This window comes from Eptatretus burgeri, chromosome 15, assembly GCF_056783735.1.
Source record: "Eptatretus burgeri isolate ZD-2024b chromosome 15, Ebu_testis_v1, whole genome shotgun sequence".
NCBI lineage: Eukaryota > Metazoa > Chordata > Myxini > Myxiniformes > Myxinidae > Eptatretus > Eptatretus burgeri.
Genome location: NC_140975.1, coordinates 16090583 through 16104819, shown reverse-complemented (window position 1 = coordinate 16104819; position 14237 = coordinate 16090583). Strand labels below are relative to the sequence as shown.

At 43.3% G+C, this 14237-nt stretch overlaps 2 protein-coding genes across 3 annotated transcripts in view; both read right to left on the bottom strand.

The window, feature by feature from the left end:
* Nucleotides 1-14237, bottom strand: part of LOC147011621 (transcription regulator protein BACH2-like) — an 81661-nt gene that overhangs the window by 65927 nt on the left and 1497 nt on the right. The window contains exon 1 of one of the 2 annotated variants that reach the window (XM_085855829.1): nt 2630-2883. The exons of the other annotated variant lie outside the window; for it this stretch is intronic. Coding sequence (XP_085711955.1) covers nt 2630-2820 — 191 coding nt within the window. The 5' untranslated portion in view covers nt 2821-2883. Of the gene's footprint in view, nt 1-2629; nt 2884-14237 lie in introns of those variants that run through there. 2 annotated transcript variants of the gene reach the window in all.
* LOC147011620 (uncharacterized) overlaps nt 3102-14237 on the bottom strand; it is a 30487-nt gene continuing 19351 nt past the window's right edge. Inside the window, exon 4 of the mRNA XM_085855841.1 lies at nt 3102-3861. Within this exon, the coding sequence (XP_085711967.1) occupies nt 3320-3861 (542 nt within the window). The 3' untranslated portion in view covers nt 3102-3319. The remainder of the gene's footprint in view (nt 3862-14237) is intronic.

The window sequence follows — 14237 nt, the reverse complement described above, 5'->3', positions numbered from 1 at the left end:
TCCATCTGGCGGTCGTTCCTCGCCCCCGAACCCGGCACCACAACAATTGGTGTCAGGAGTGCGATTTGGTGGTGAGTTGGTGGTGGTTCTTACATCCCTAAAAGGGGTAGTGACTGAGTGTGGAAGAGATATGGAGGGATGTGTATGGTTGTTATTTTGAGCAGTCTATGTTATGAGGCTAGTTGGTTGGTTGTGTGTGGTGTTTTTTTGTGTGTTTAGTGAGTTTTGTTGTTGAGTGGTGCATGTTGTAAGATTGGGTGGTTGGTTGGTTGCTCCAGTTTATATTTTTGGAACTAGGGATTCTTTGGAGTGGAAGCTGTTGTTATTTGTGTTCTCGGTGAGAGAGAGGCTAGGGGTACGTATGTATTTAAGTATACTTGCTGCATGAGTGCCCCTGCTAGCCCACCTTAGCTAAATGTATCAAGGTTGAAGGGCCAAAATGGGATAATGCTGAGGATTTCAACTGAAGACCTGGTCAGCAAGGCACACTTGTGGTCCAGGGGTGTTTTTAAACTGTGTATACACATATATATATATATATATATATATATATATATATATATATATATATATATATATATATATATATACATACATGCATATATACATACATACACAAGCTGGTAGGCGACATGGGTGGTCACTATATAATTGCATACTAGTCATACAGTCTTCGACGGATCGGGCTGAAAATTTTTGACAAAGAGGTTGATTATAGTGCGCATAAAAGCACGCAAGCCGATTTTTGATTTTCGAAAAAAAAATATATATAAATATTTTTCGGATTTTTTCAAAATTTTCAAAGTCCCATTGCTAGGCAATGGTGGCATCCATAGCAACGGTGCTCAAAAGCATACAACTAGATCCTGGTATGAACCTACCAGTCAAGTTTCATCAAAATCGGTTGACTTCTCTGGCCTGCAGAGCTGTCCATTACATACATACATATATACAGACGGAAAACCTGAGAATAACGGAGGTCTAGCGACCACTATATATATATATATATATATATATATATATATATATATATATATATATATATATATATATATATATATATATATATATATATATATATATATATATATATATATATATATATATATATATATATGTCGGCGGGATGACAAAACGAAAATCCGATGGCGCTCACTTACACTTCCTCACTCATCGGCGGTCTGTCGGCGACTGACAGCTTCTGCAGGCGGGAAAATATTCACGCATACGAATAAGGATCGCCTACATACGTGCACCAAACCACGCTTCCCAAGCTTCATTTGTTTACGCACGAAAAATTAAGGTTGGATACTTTTTGAACACACCTCGTTTATGTACAGATATATACATACATATATATGAATGTGTATATATGTATTTATATGTATATGTATACATATATATATGATGTAACATACTCTTTACAGAGCATTGGTACTGCTGAAGCAGTTTCTTAACAAAGGTGAAACAGTGTGGTTTGCCATTGCCTTCTCAGCGTAGTTTGTCCATGCTCTATCCTTCTAATTTCTGAATGTCAATTAAGGAAGCAGCACATACCATTCTTCTTTATAAAGTCTTTGGTATGACTCAGCCCGGGTTTGAACCACCGACCTCACATATTCCGAGCAGACGCTCTTACGATCACACAACCAAATCTGCTATGGTTTCATTGCACCCCCCCCTTTACTTTTCACGTTTTTTTTTTTGAGACGTGTAGTGTAAGGTAAGGTGGGTATGTATCGATAAGAAGAAGTGGGGTATTATGCGTTTGATTATATGATGGGATGTGCGATAATGATTATGAATTTAAGATAATTTACATGAAAGCCTCAAGCAAAGAAGGTAAGCATCTCTAGGTAAAGCGATAAGCTCGGAGTAAAGAGCGAGAAAGTGTGATTGCATTGTCGAATTGACTGACTGTGGACACAACCGAGGTCACGACCCAATTGATGTGGACCCACTGTTTATTCTAGGGTTCCAGGGGTTCTGGGAAGAAAAGGTCGAAACCTCGATGAAAAATGGAGCCCAACTGATGATCCAGCCAGGTGGAGAATGGGTCAATCAGTTGCAACTTACCAAAGTTTATATTTTAGGCATTTAAATATTTTGAGGTTTGCCAATAGAACAAAGTTGCGTCGGGTGTTGGTATAATTTATAACGTCCTTTAAATGTTCATTTAATGCATTAGCAAAAGGTATCACTGTAAAGTGATTGCAATTGTTGTTCGGAACAGCTGTATCTGAAAGAAACAGTGTGTGTGTGTGTGCGTGTGTGTGTGTGTGTGTGTGTGTGTGTGTGTGTGTGTGTGTGTGTGTGTGTGTGTGTGTGTGTGTGTGTGTGTCATGATACCACATTTTTGTCAAGTACAATACAATGTGAAAATGTCCATCAAACACAATTAAATTACAAACTTTAAGAAGAAACAAAAACAATGCCGTTGCACGAGATAATCTTCTGCCAAACTCAGGTCCGGAGCAGGGGATCCTTTGTCGAATCTGTTTGCATATACTGTCATATCGACACTATGTCGTTTTCATATACCAGCAGAGGATGTAACCAATATCACACCAAACGCATACGAACCACCTCACACGTTTCGCTTCGATACGCCAGGTACCTCCGCACTCACCTGCCGTCGTAGATCAAGTTCCGTACGCCAGGCGGTTCCCAAACACCGGCACCGAGTCCGAATGACACAGCTACTGGCCTTGATACTGCACCGGGAAGCTCGATTGCACCGCTCGACGATGGTTCCACCGCCGCTCTGTTGTTGTAGTAGTTTCCAGCCAATACCACTGAACGGGAAGTTCTTTTTTCCATGTTTTTTTTTTTTTGCTTCAAGGCGTCATATGTACATATTTCATCCCCTTCAGTCTTTTCTTCAGTATGTGAATAAAGGAATTTTTACTTTATGTCCCGAGGGGGGGGGGGATGGGGGTTGAGCTAGGGGTGTGAAGGGGAGGGGGGAGGGTTGTGGGATGAAATATTAATTCGGAGATAGTAAATCGGGGGAGATTGGGAGGAAGGGTGCTCACCTGTCGAGACGATAATAAATGGAGCAAGCAAAGAAATGCAGGTGTAAATAAATTTTGGAGGTGATAGGGGGGAGAGGGTGGGGGGGGGAGGTGGGAGGCAATGTGGGAAAATAAAATGAATGATAAATTTAAAAGAAATGTGAAATTATGAAACAACACAAAACAGACAACAACAAAAAAGTGCAAATGTACAAATTTGGGAACAGCAAGAGAAAAATAAAGGAAGAGGGATATAAATAGATAAAGCGTGAAATAAGAAATGGTTACAAATCGGTCTCGGATTCTCAGTTTGCTCGAACGTTACTTGAAAAGGGAGTTGTACAATTAACACCTGATCTCAAGGGCATTTTGGAAATGAGGCAGGAGAGCAAGAGTGGGAGAAAGGGAGGGCGAAATGAACGAACGGACAAACAAACAGACGGCACAATTGACGTGATCATAAGGGTCATAAGGAACAATGAACGTGTGAAAGGAGGTGTACGCCTGGTACGTTGATCGAGGAAGACCGCATCAAGCAAATATCTACTTATTATAGTCTTGCTGAAGTCCCTGGGTCCCAAATCCAGCTCAAGTCTCCACTTTGTCGTGATGGAGAGCCTGCGGTGACAATTCCACTGTGACGATAAACAGGATTCGTACAAGTACAAGAGCCAATGCAAGTCGAACATAGACTTTATCCAAGCCGCTGGCCTCACGGAAACGAAGGAAAGGAAACTGTGCAACTGGCTTCGCATTTCCTTCCAAACATAGTGTGCACCGTGACGCCGTACAGTCACAATGGTGGCCTCGAACAATGTTTTGGACCCATCCCGATGGAGATTCGAACCTGGAATCCAAAAACCCGATAATAAGCATGTTACAACAATGATGATTGCCATTATTATTACAGTAGTAGGAAGTCCGGTCAAGTGCCCGATTCAAAATCTGTCAATTAACCGTGGAATTAGAAGAGTGAAAACTTGTTGTGCCTTGATTTACTAAGAAGGGCCCTCAGTGGTGGAAAGGTTAGAGTACCCGTCCGCTCTGAGTCTGTGAGGTCGGCGGTTAGTACCCCGGCAGAGTCATACAAAGGAAGGACTTTAACAATGGTCAGTGCTGCGAGAGAGAGAGAGACAGAGAGAGACAGAGAGAGACAGAGGGAGACAGAGAGACAGAGAGACAGAGAGACAGAGGGACAGAGGGACAGAGGGACAGAGGGACAGAGGGACAGAGGGACAGAGGGACAGAGGGACAGAGGGACAGAGGGACAGAGGGACAGAGGGACAGAGGGACAGAGGGACAGAGGGACAGAGGGACAGAGGGACAGAGGGACAGAGGGACAGAGGGACAGAGGGACAGAGGGACAGAGGGACAGAGGGACAGAGGGACAGAGGGACAGAGGGACAGAGGGACAGAGGGACAGAGGGACAGAGGGACAGAGGGACAGAGGGACAGAGGGACAGAGGGACAGAGGGACAGAGGGACAGAGGGACAGAGGGACAGAGGGACAGAGGGACAGAGAGACAGAGGGACAGAGGGACAGAGGGACAGAGGGACAGAGAGAGAGCGAGAGACAGAGGGACAGAGGGACAGAGGGACAGAGGGACAGAGAGAGAGAGAGACAGAGGGACAGAGGGACAGAGGGACAGAGAGAGAGAGAGAGAGAGAGAGAGAGAGAGAGAGAGAGAGAGAGAGAGAGAGAGAGAGAGAGAGAGAGAGAGAGAGAGACAGAGAGAGAGAGAGAGAGAGAGAGAGACAGAGAGAGAGAGAGAGAGAGAGAGAGAGAGAGAGAGAGAGAGAGAGAGAGAGAGAGAGAGAGAGAGAGAGAGAGAGAGAGAGAGAGAGAGAGAGGGTGGAGAGAGAGAGAGAGAGAGAGAGAGAGAGAGAGAGCTCAGACAACCAATCATGGGTTGGCAACCATTGTGCAGGTTTAATGGGCCCAATGCCCTCCTCCTGCGTTGAAGTTCCTTGGAAGGGATCTCAATATACTTTCATCATTATTATGGAACACATGGTCGTTGGGAAGGAAAATTAAGCTGGCTATTTTGGCTAGCTGGCTGACCCACTGATGTCGAAGAGCCAAGAGTCGAATGTAGAGTGACGGTTTTGACCCGTTATGATTTCAGATTCCATACACGTGACAGCTTTAACAAAATAACATATATAATATATTTTTTTGTATTTTTTTTAAACTTTAAGCATGTCAAGTCTCCAAAAGGAGATATTATCAATTATCATTATTGTTGTTATACAATGCAGTGTGATTATGTTATTTCCTCGTTACAAGTCCCATTAACCAAAAAAATAAACAAATTGGGCAAACAAGACGTCAGATAATACAATACAATGTCTTCTGTGTCAATTATACGATTAAATTAAAATAATAACGAAATGATTCCTTTTTAAATCATAATTATATTTAAACACTGACTTTGAAAGCAGCAGAAATACTCAGAGGGAGAACATTATGCATTTATTCATCAAGATAACGATATTAATTGAAAAGGGTAATTCAGCAGATAGCGTGGGCTCTAGGATAACGGTCGAGCTGCTGGGGTGGTGGGGATGATCGGAGGTAAAACGTTTCCAAATTGAAGCCATATTTCTGTGCAAGACCCGACCCTTCGATTCGTACTTGAGACCCCATATTCCCGGATTCTTCGGTCTGTGGTCACGCACCACTGACCCTCTCCTCCATCAACCCCCACGCGTTATCAGTTGCCTGCAAAGCCCCCCTCATTTTCCCACCCCCACCCTGACCCCTATCAAGGCAGCTGCTTTGTGGGATGGTCTACAAATAGGATGGCCTTCAAAACGCAGAGATTGTACCCAAAGACGCTTCAGAGAAATGCATCATTGTGATTGGATTGTCCATCCTAAGCAGGTACGAGTCTTGCTTCACCATTCTGTTGGTCATGAGATCTACTTAACGAGAAAAAGACTTCTGGTTCCACGATGTCGAAGTCCTTGGGCCGCGATGGATTGGAGCGCTTGCTTGCCGTGAGAACGTCTGAGATTTCATGTCTGCCGATTATCTCGGGGCCAACTTTCAATAAAAACAAACAAAACAAAACGATCATTGCAGTTCAGTAGTACCTGGCCGTGAAACCCAGATTGAAATGGAAAGTGCCAAAACAATCGACGGGATCACAATGAGAATCAAACGATGCAACTCAACGAGCAACACAGCACGACAACTACATTCCAACAACTTAGCTCGACATCGATGATTCGCCAATTCAATTGACGATATCATTTTCATTTGGAGGAAAATCATGCAAGTGGGCAATCGGCTTCACTCACTTCCTGACATTGCACATCAACCTGGATACTTCCAACTCCCTTCTGGTTGTGAGGAACGATGTTGCACGTTTCGTCTACCACCATAAAGTTTTTCATAATCAGATCGTGCACGTCAAAGCATTCCCTGACCCGCCACCCAGAGCAGACACATAAATGTCCATAGATTCAAATGTGTTCGATTGACTGGCAACACACTTCTCGCTTGATATACGACAAAGCCTCTCTTTCCACACTGCTTTCAAACACTGGTGTTCAACTTTGTCATCGCCGAAATATGCGTGATCCCCTAAAAGTGGAACCCGTGTTATACCGCAATAAAGAGACCACGACACAATGTGGCATGCTCATCAAACAGTGTGTCGATCGCAGAATAACATTCCCAACAGAAATTCCAAGATGGGAACCTTCTCTTAGATAAACTTTTCAAATGCATTTGAACCACCCCCACCCATCCCAAAATTTTGCTGATGTTTCCATCTTGTCCACCCTTGCGTTCTCCCCAACCCAATCGTTACCTGCATCCCTTGTTTGGCTGTGTCCGTCTACCTTCTTCCTCCGCCCTGCTATTGGCGTTTACCATTTCTCCTGCGGTTCCCTTTGTTACGTTGTGTCCTGTTCTGTTCTGTTCTGTGTCCTTGCACTTCCACGAGCTTAGACTATATATAAAAAACACTATATATATATATATATATATATATATATATATATATATATATATATATATATATATTTGTATATACTGTATGTGTGATGTCTCTGCGTGCACTAGTTGGGCGCATTGGTGGTTAAGGCCCGGTCACACCTTGACGTTTTAGCCAACGTATGCCGATTTTTGAATTTTTTTTCTAAAACGCTGGCACACGTTGAATACGTTATGGGTAAGTTTTGATAACATTGAGAGCACGCTGAAAAAAACTGCCATACGTCGTTGTACGTTGGCTTTAAACGTTGTACTTTTTGGTTGTCCTCAAATTTTTTCATGCTTGAAATTTCACGACGTATGCCGGCGTATGACTCACACGTTCCGCTACGCTGGCCACAAGTTGTATGCACGGTCTGCGATCGTTGACAGACGTCAACACATGCTACTTGTAAGTTAATCATAAGTTGAGACACGCCGAGGTAATGTTTAGCGTACCCGAAACTTATTTCTAACCTATGATTAACGTGTTGTTGGCACGTTACGCGATCGTTGCCACACATCGACAGACGTTACTTTTAAGTTACTCATAGGCTGAAAGACGTCGGTATAATGGATCGTCCTTGCGTCAACGTCCACGGCCAGGACACTTATTTGCAGCATTCTTCAAACTTTTCTTCGGCATGACGAGGATGTTCACACTTCGATGTCTAGCTTGGCTAGGATTCCAATTGTCCATCGGCAGCGTCTATTTAAAATAGTCGAGTTTGAGCGTTTTAACACTTTCAGAAGAAACGCTTCAAATTTCAAAACCCCAGCGTCAAAAAACAAAGGCGAGTGACAGCAATTTAAATCGTTCATTGTAAACAATGAAAATAGCTGAGTGGTACCGTTTAAAAGTCGTTGAGTGTAAAAAAAATCCAATTGTTGAGCGCAAGCGTCTACTTTCAATAGTGGGGTTTGAGCGATTTAGCACGTTCAATAGAAACGATTAAAATTTCCGAGCGCTAGCGTCAAAAAACAAAGGCGAGTGACAGCAATTTAAATCGTTCATTGTAAACAATGAAAATGGCTGAGTGGTACCGTTTAAAAGTCGTTGAGTGTAAAAAAAATCCAATTGTTGAGCGCAAGCGTCTACTTTCAATAGTGGAGATGCAGCCATTTAAATCGTTGAGTGGCAGCCTATGAATAGCAAACCCTACGTCACCAGCAAAGATAAACTGCCGCACGATATGGATAAGTTAGGCTATCGTTGGGCATAGTTTGTGAACGCCGGCTTCACGATAATTATTCGTTGGTATAACGTATCTATAAGTAATCAAAGCGCTCTATGCACATTATTAGTTAATTGTGCATTTGTCCAACCCGTTATGAATAGACCTAAATCGTAAAAACAAGCGATAGCTCATTGTTGAAAAAGCCCCATAAAAAATTAGCCGCGAAGAACTTCGAACAATGGTGAAAAGATGTCTCCTACCCGTGGACACACGGACGCAAGGACGATCCATCATAACCCACACCCTCCCCCTCACACTCACCTACTACTGCCAACATGAACAAACTACTACTAATACTAATACTAATACTAATACTGATACTGATACTGATACTGTTACTGCTGACATGGACATCGACTCAAAAAGGACTCGAGAACACTGTTGGGTTCCCCTTTTATATACCAATTCCCAAAACCGCTGGGAACACGTCTTTATAAGGCAGTTGTAAGCTAGAAACACGTTCATTTATTTTTTTTGTCGACCGGAAGACGTCATTGGAATACGTCTACATACGTCGATGTGTGTTGGGACTACGTAAAGAATTGGTTCAAAGCACGTCAAACATAAGTTAGAAATAAGTTTCGCGTAAAAAAGACATTACCGCGACGTGTTTCGACTTATGAGTAGCTTATAAGTAGCCTTTGTGGACGTGTGTAAGCGTCCACATATCGTGTGTAAAACTTATCCCCATCGCATGCGGAACGTGTGTCATACGCCGAGTACGTCGTAAAATTTTGAACATGTTTAAAATTTCTTGACGTACTCTACTTACTACGACGTATGATAGCGTACTTTAGCGTTGTACTCACGTATACCAAACTTACTCATACCGTATTTGACGTGCCCCAACGTTTTAGACACATTTCTCTTAGGTCGGCATACGCTGGCAAGATCGCCAAGGTGTGACCGCGATGTTGGCACTTCCATTTCTACGGCAGTTATGATTCGAATCGTTGTGCGTCAGCCTTTTAATAGGCTACGTCACGACATCATCGGCGATGCGTGCAACGCGCTATGCCTAAGTTAGACTATCGTTGGGCATCGGTTGTGTAGGCCGACAACAGGTTCAGCATTCGTTGGTATAAGTTATCTATAACACAACGAAACGTTCTGTGTTGTTACCAATGCGTTATACATAAGACCAATCCGCTTTGAATACGTCCGAATCTTTACAAAAAAACATCAAAAGTTCAACGTAAGCCAGCGTTTTACATACATTTTAATACCTTGCCATCACTGGCTAAAACTTCAAGGTGTGACCGGGCCTTTAGTGAAGCTGTGGTCTTCGACTAATGGGGTTGTATTATTGCTGTCATAGATGGATCACGGAAGATCTGTTTGATGCAAAGATACCAGTTGGTGTGTGTGTGTGTGAGTGTGTGAGTGTGTGAGTGTGTGAGTGTGTGAGTGTGTGAGTGTGTGAGTGTGTGAGTGTGTGAGTGTGTGAGTGTGTGAGTGTGTGAGTGTGTGAGTGTGTGAGTGTGTGAGTGTGTGTTGAAATACAAGCTGAGAACAAAATGATTTTTCGATTGAAAAATCAGGGTTGATGGAAGAGCTAGACAACGAAGGATGGGAGAATATCTTGCCAATGGTGACCGAGACGAGCATGGGATGTAGAACAAACAGGATTCATGAAAACAGAGAAGAATGCAAATAGGTGTGTGCATGTGCGTGGAAGGATTAAAGGGTATGAAGGATGGTGGACTAGAATAGAAAACCAATAGGGAGATGGAGGTGAGCTGTCACCTTGAAGAACTGGAGTGAAGAGCAGGACCGAACAAACTGATCGATCTTTGTGCCCTGTTTGTGGATAAAGACAAAGCCAACTGCAGAAATTTTGACGATATTGGGGTGATCCCCCATTGTCAGGGTTGCAGTGAGATGAGAGGTGAGGTGCGAACAAGAAAGGAGGACCTGAGGATCTATTCTTGTCAAGCAAACACAGTTTAGGTAGACACAACGAAGCAAAGGGCTCCAAGAAGAGAAGAGAGACGAGTCAGAAAGCTCAGCTCTCCGATGAGACTTATTGCGCTCTTGTTTGCTTTTTTGTTATTTTCTGAGCAGCCTGGAAGTTCCCCTCAATCCATTTGCCAAGTTGTGGTGTACTGCTTCATATCGCCTAGCATGCCACACATCTCCATGTGTACCAGTTCTGATAAAAAGGCTGGGATAGCAGCAAGAAAATTCAGGAAAACTGGTACATCAACGCAAACAGGTGTTTTGGGGAGCAACCCCAGGTTGAATCAAATTTGAAGCGGAAGAGTCAGATAATGACTCGACTTTAGCGGAGAAATTAGGAATTGTGAATCAGGCCAGCCAGCCAGGGCAAACTCTGGAACTTCAGCAACTCTCTGACTACAGCCAATGAAATGGATACTTTTAAGTGGGCATGATCAAACGGAGCATTAAGGGCAGAGGAAGATTGGACATGACCAGATAAAGCAGAAAAAGTAGCTGATTGGCAAATTGTGACATCTGCTTGTTGGGGTCAAGCCCCGTTGCCTCATGGATAGCTTTTCACAGCGACATCATGATTAGAAGGGTGATAAAGAGGATCTAGTTAATCATGAGGTCTGTAGTTTTGCCTCTCATTACCCCATGCAAACAAAGCGAAAAACAGGGTTAAGCAATTGGTTCACTTCTGTCTGTCTGTCTGTCCTGTCTAAAAACGTCAGTTTATGATCGAGGAACAACTTAATTTAAATTGAATGTGAGATTTTGAACACGAATCGGAACATGAATCGGAAAAGGAACCTGTAGTTTAGCAGTACTTTGGCTCTGAATTTGTCCCGATTACACATGTGCAGAGAGGAGTGAGATTAAAAAAAAAATTCATCTGTCTGCCTGTCTGGCAGCCAAACAAAATTTAAAATCATTTCAAACAGGAAACTTCCTGTTTTTAAGGTCATAAAACACACAAACAACAGGCATGAAGACCTAATGTAGTATGTTATAGAAGGTATGCCTGGTGTTGGCTTAATGGTTCAGGTGGCAGGCTTTGGATCGTAGGGTCCTGAGTTCAAATCCCACTCAGCTGTTGAATTAATACCAGGTGGGGTTAACTCGGCCTGTCATCCTTCCGAGGTCGGCAAAATGAGTGCCAGCATGCTGGTATACTGTGTCGGAGTGGCGATCCGTCTAGGATTGTGCCCAATAGCCAAGGAGACTGCTTAAGCAGTACCAATGCTCTGCACAGAGTATGGTACCAATCTCCTCCTATAGAAGGTGGTGTAAAAGACGTTGTATCAACAGCGGTAAAATTCAGAATTTTTTTTTTCGACGACCTTTAAAATCTTCATTTTCTTTCAATTAAATAATATACTTTAACACTGCAGAACACAACTCGCCTTGTTGGCACTTTCAAAACCCTTCAGTTTAGTAGTACTTGGACAAAACATTATGGCATTTTACGTCATCTCGACCAATCAAATTTACCCAGGTCCTTGCTTCTCAAGACTGCGTGGGGTTAGGTGTTCTATGAACTTTCTCGTTTAATCTCATGATTCTGCGTGCACGTTACATTGTGACACAAAGGGTGATTCAAAACGTCCGTCAATCTGGAAACCTCGTTTAGGGACACTGCTGAATGAAAACAAGCTCTATAATCAGGTAATGCTGTCGAACCACCTCTTAGTTTGATGTTATGTTCCGACAAGAAACCACCGTTCTGGTGCTGCATTATGAAGTATGAAGAACGCAACAATGAGCAGCAGAAAGCTATTGTCTCCAAGCAGACTTATCAGTATGACCAGTGGAGATAAGTCTTCAAATCAATGCATCCGTTGGACAATGTATTGCCGCAGGTAGACCCAAGTGAGCTTTTCAAGACAATACGACAATGACCAATCAACCTGGGGACCGCACCAAGCGGTGCGAGACAGGGTTATTGGAGGTTTCGGAAAACATTACATGAGAAAACGTTGCACGAAGAGCTCGCAACAAACCCTTCAACTTAAAGTCTCTCGGTGGAAAGTCTCTTTCAAGGTCTCCATGAAAGTGTGACCGGCAAAGCGAGCGGTCTATAGTTCCAACCTCAAATGTTTCAGGAAAGCTAAGCTGACTGCGGTCCTTATTATTTCTACTGTTATTAATTGGTCACAGGATACGTGTGGAAAAAGTAACCACAGTGAACAGGAAGCGAAAAGGAAACAACACATGTGTGAGGTTCTAACTTACGATGCCAACCTACAGCTGACGCATCAAATTATTCAGTTTGAGACGTCATCAGCGGAGAGCAACAAAACTGCAAGTCAGAAGACCTTTCATTGGTCCTGTTTGCCACACTCCTCCACAATCAGACAACGAGGCAAACGTTTCCTCTTCAGAGCATCAGAAGAGATGGAAAACTCCAAACAGGAAGATTATCAAACACTGATTTTGATAACCCCAAATAGACCTCGATAATAAGATCAACACCTGCCCCCCCCCTCGCCTCTCACCCCGCTACCCCTCCCTATCCTACTCCTTCCTCCACCGTCATAACATCTCCCCAGTAGGAAGGTGTGCTCCAAGATGGAACACCTTGGCTAGTAGTTTAATTTTGAGCGATTACAAATATACCACCACTTCGTACTATGAGTCACCCACGGTAGAAAAGTTATTGAGGTTAATCGGGGTTTATCAAAAGGTCAACAGACCAGTGGAACTTATAATAGGAATTTGAGAAATGCACGGTGGACCGTCATTCCGATTTGGGTTTTCTCATCGATAGCGACAATAGATCGTCCGTCAAAACTTTCCCATCTTTCACCAAAGCGTATGACTTTAAATTTCCCTCAAAGTTTGCGATCACCTATTCAGGCTCAAACCAGGACCCCAAACTTTATCGGAGGATTTGAAGTTAAAGTTTGCACGGACGACGGCACCCTCATCAAAAACTGCAAAGCGTTTATTTTGAGGCACTGTTAACCCTCATGTCAAGGCTCGAGTCAAGGGTCAATGGCCAAGCTTCATTAAAGCCGTTTTATTCAGCGTCGAGCAGGTGACAGGCTTGGTACGCCGTGAAACGTACACGTAATGAACGGTAGTGCAGCTTCTGGTGGTTGAACTGATGGCGATTCGCCGTGCTGCTGCAATGCGTTTCGAGATTGCTGGGGTGGCTTATTGAGGTTGCAAACACGGACTTGAATGATGTGTCAGGTCCCGAGTCATTTCAAGTCTTTTGCTGGCGAGTCTTCAGCCTCAATTCAGAGACACTTATGTAATGACATCACGTCAATGGTGTGAGACTCGAGTCATTAAGTGATGAAGGAGAAGTTCAGACTCCACTTCGAAGAGATTGAACTTTTCTATCGCGTGCGGCCAAAAACAATTGTTTCATAATTATTGTCTTCACCACCAAAGGTCGACTGAGTTTATCTTTTCACCCTTGTCTGTCTGTTTGTAAGCAGGATATTTCGAAACATTGGACACAGATTCGGACGAAAGTTGCTGGACAGGTTGGGTGTGTGACGAGGACGAAACGATTCGATTTCGGTGAAGATCCGGATCCGGACACTGGAATTTTTAAGTGATTCTTCACCATCGAGAGATGTGGCCAAAAACGATATCTCAAAACGTTTATGACAAAACTTAGTGGATGAGTTGGTTAGATAGCAAGAACAAGCCGATTCGATTTTGGTTAAGGATGTCGATCCAGCCTATCGGTGGGATACAAAATGTAAACTTTGTTATGTTGCTTAAATGTAAACACATGATGTCCCCTTTGTTATGTTGTGTCCTCGCTCTTCCACGAGCATTGACCGTGTGTATTAATTCTTCAGCCTGGCGGAGGTGTCGCGCTGCCGAGTGCCGTTCGAATTCCACTTGAAGTTGTTGTGGGGAGCTCAAGTAAACGAAGAAAAAGAAGAGAAGTGCTGTCGGAGGGAATAAAAATAAAACGGACGGAGCATCTAGCATTGCTGGAGCCTTGCCAGGGTCAAAGAGATTACAGTAGATGTGAGAAAGAATGATAGTAAAGTAAATTTATGTGCAGCCACACAACCTGACCCATTACAAAGGCTT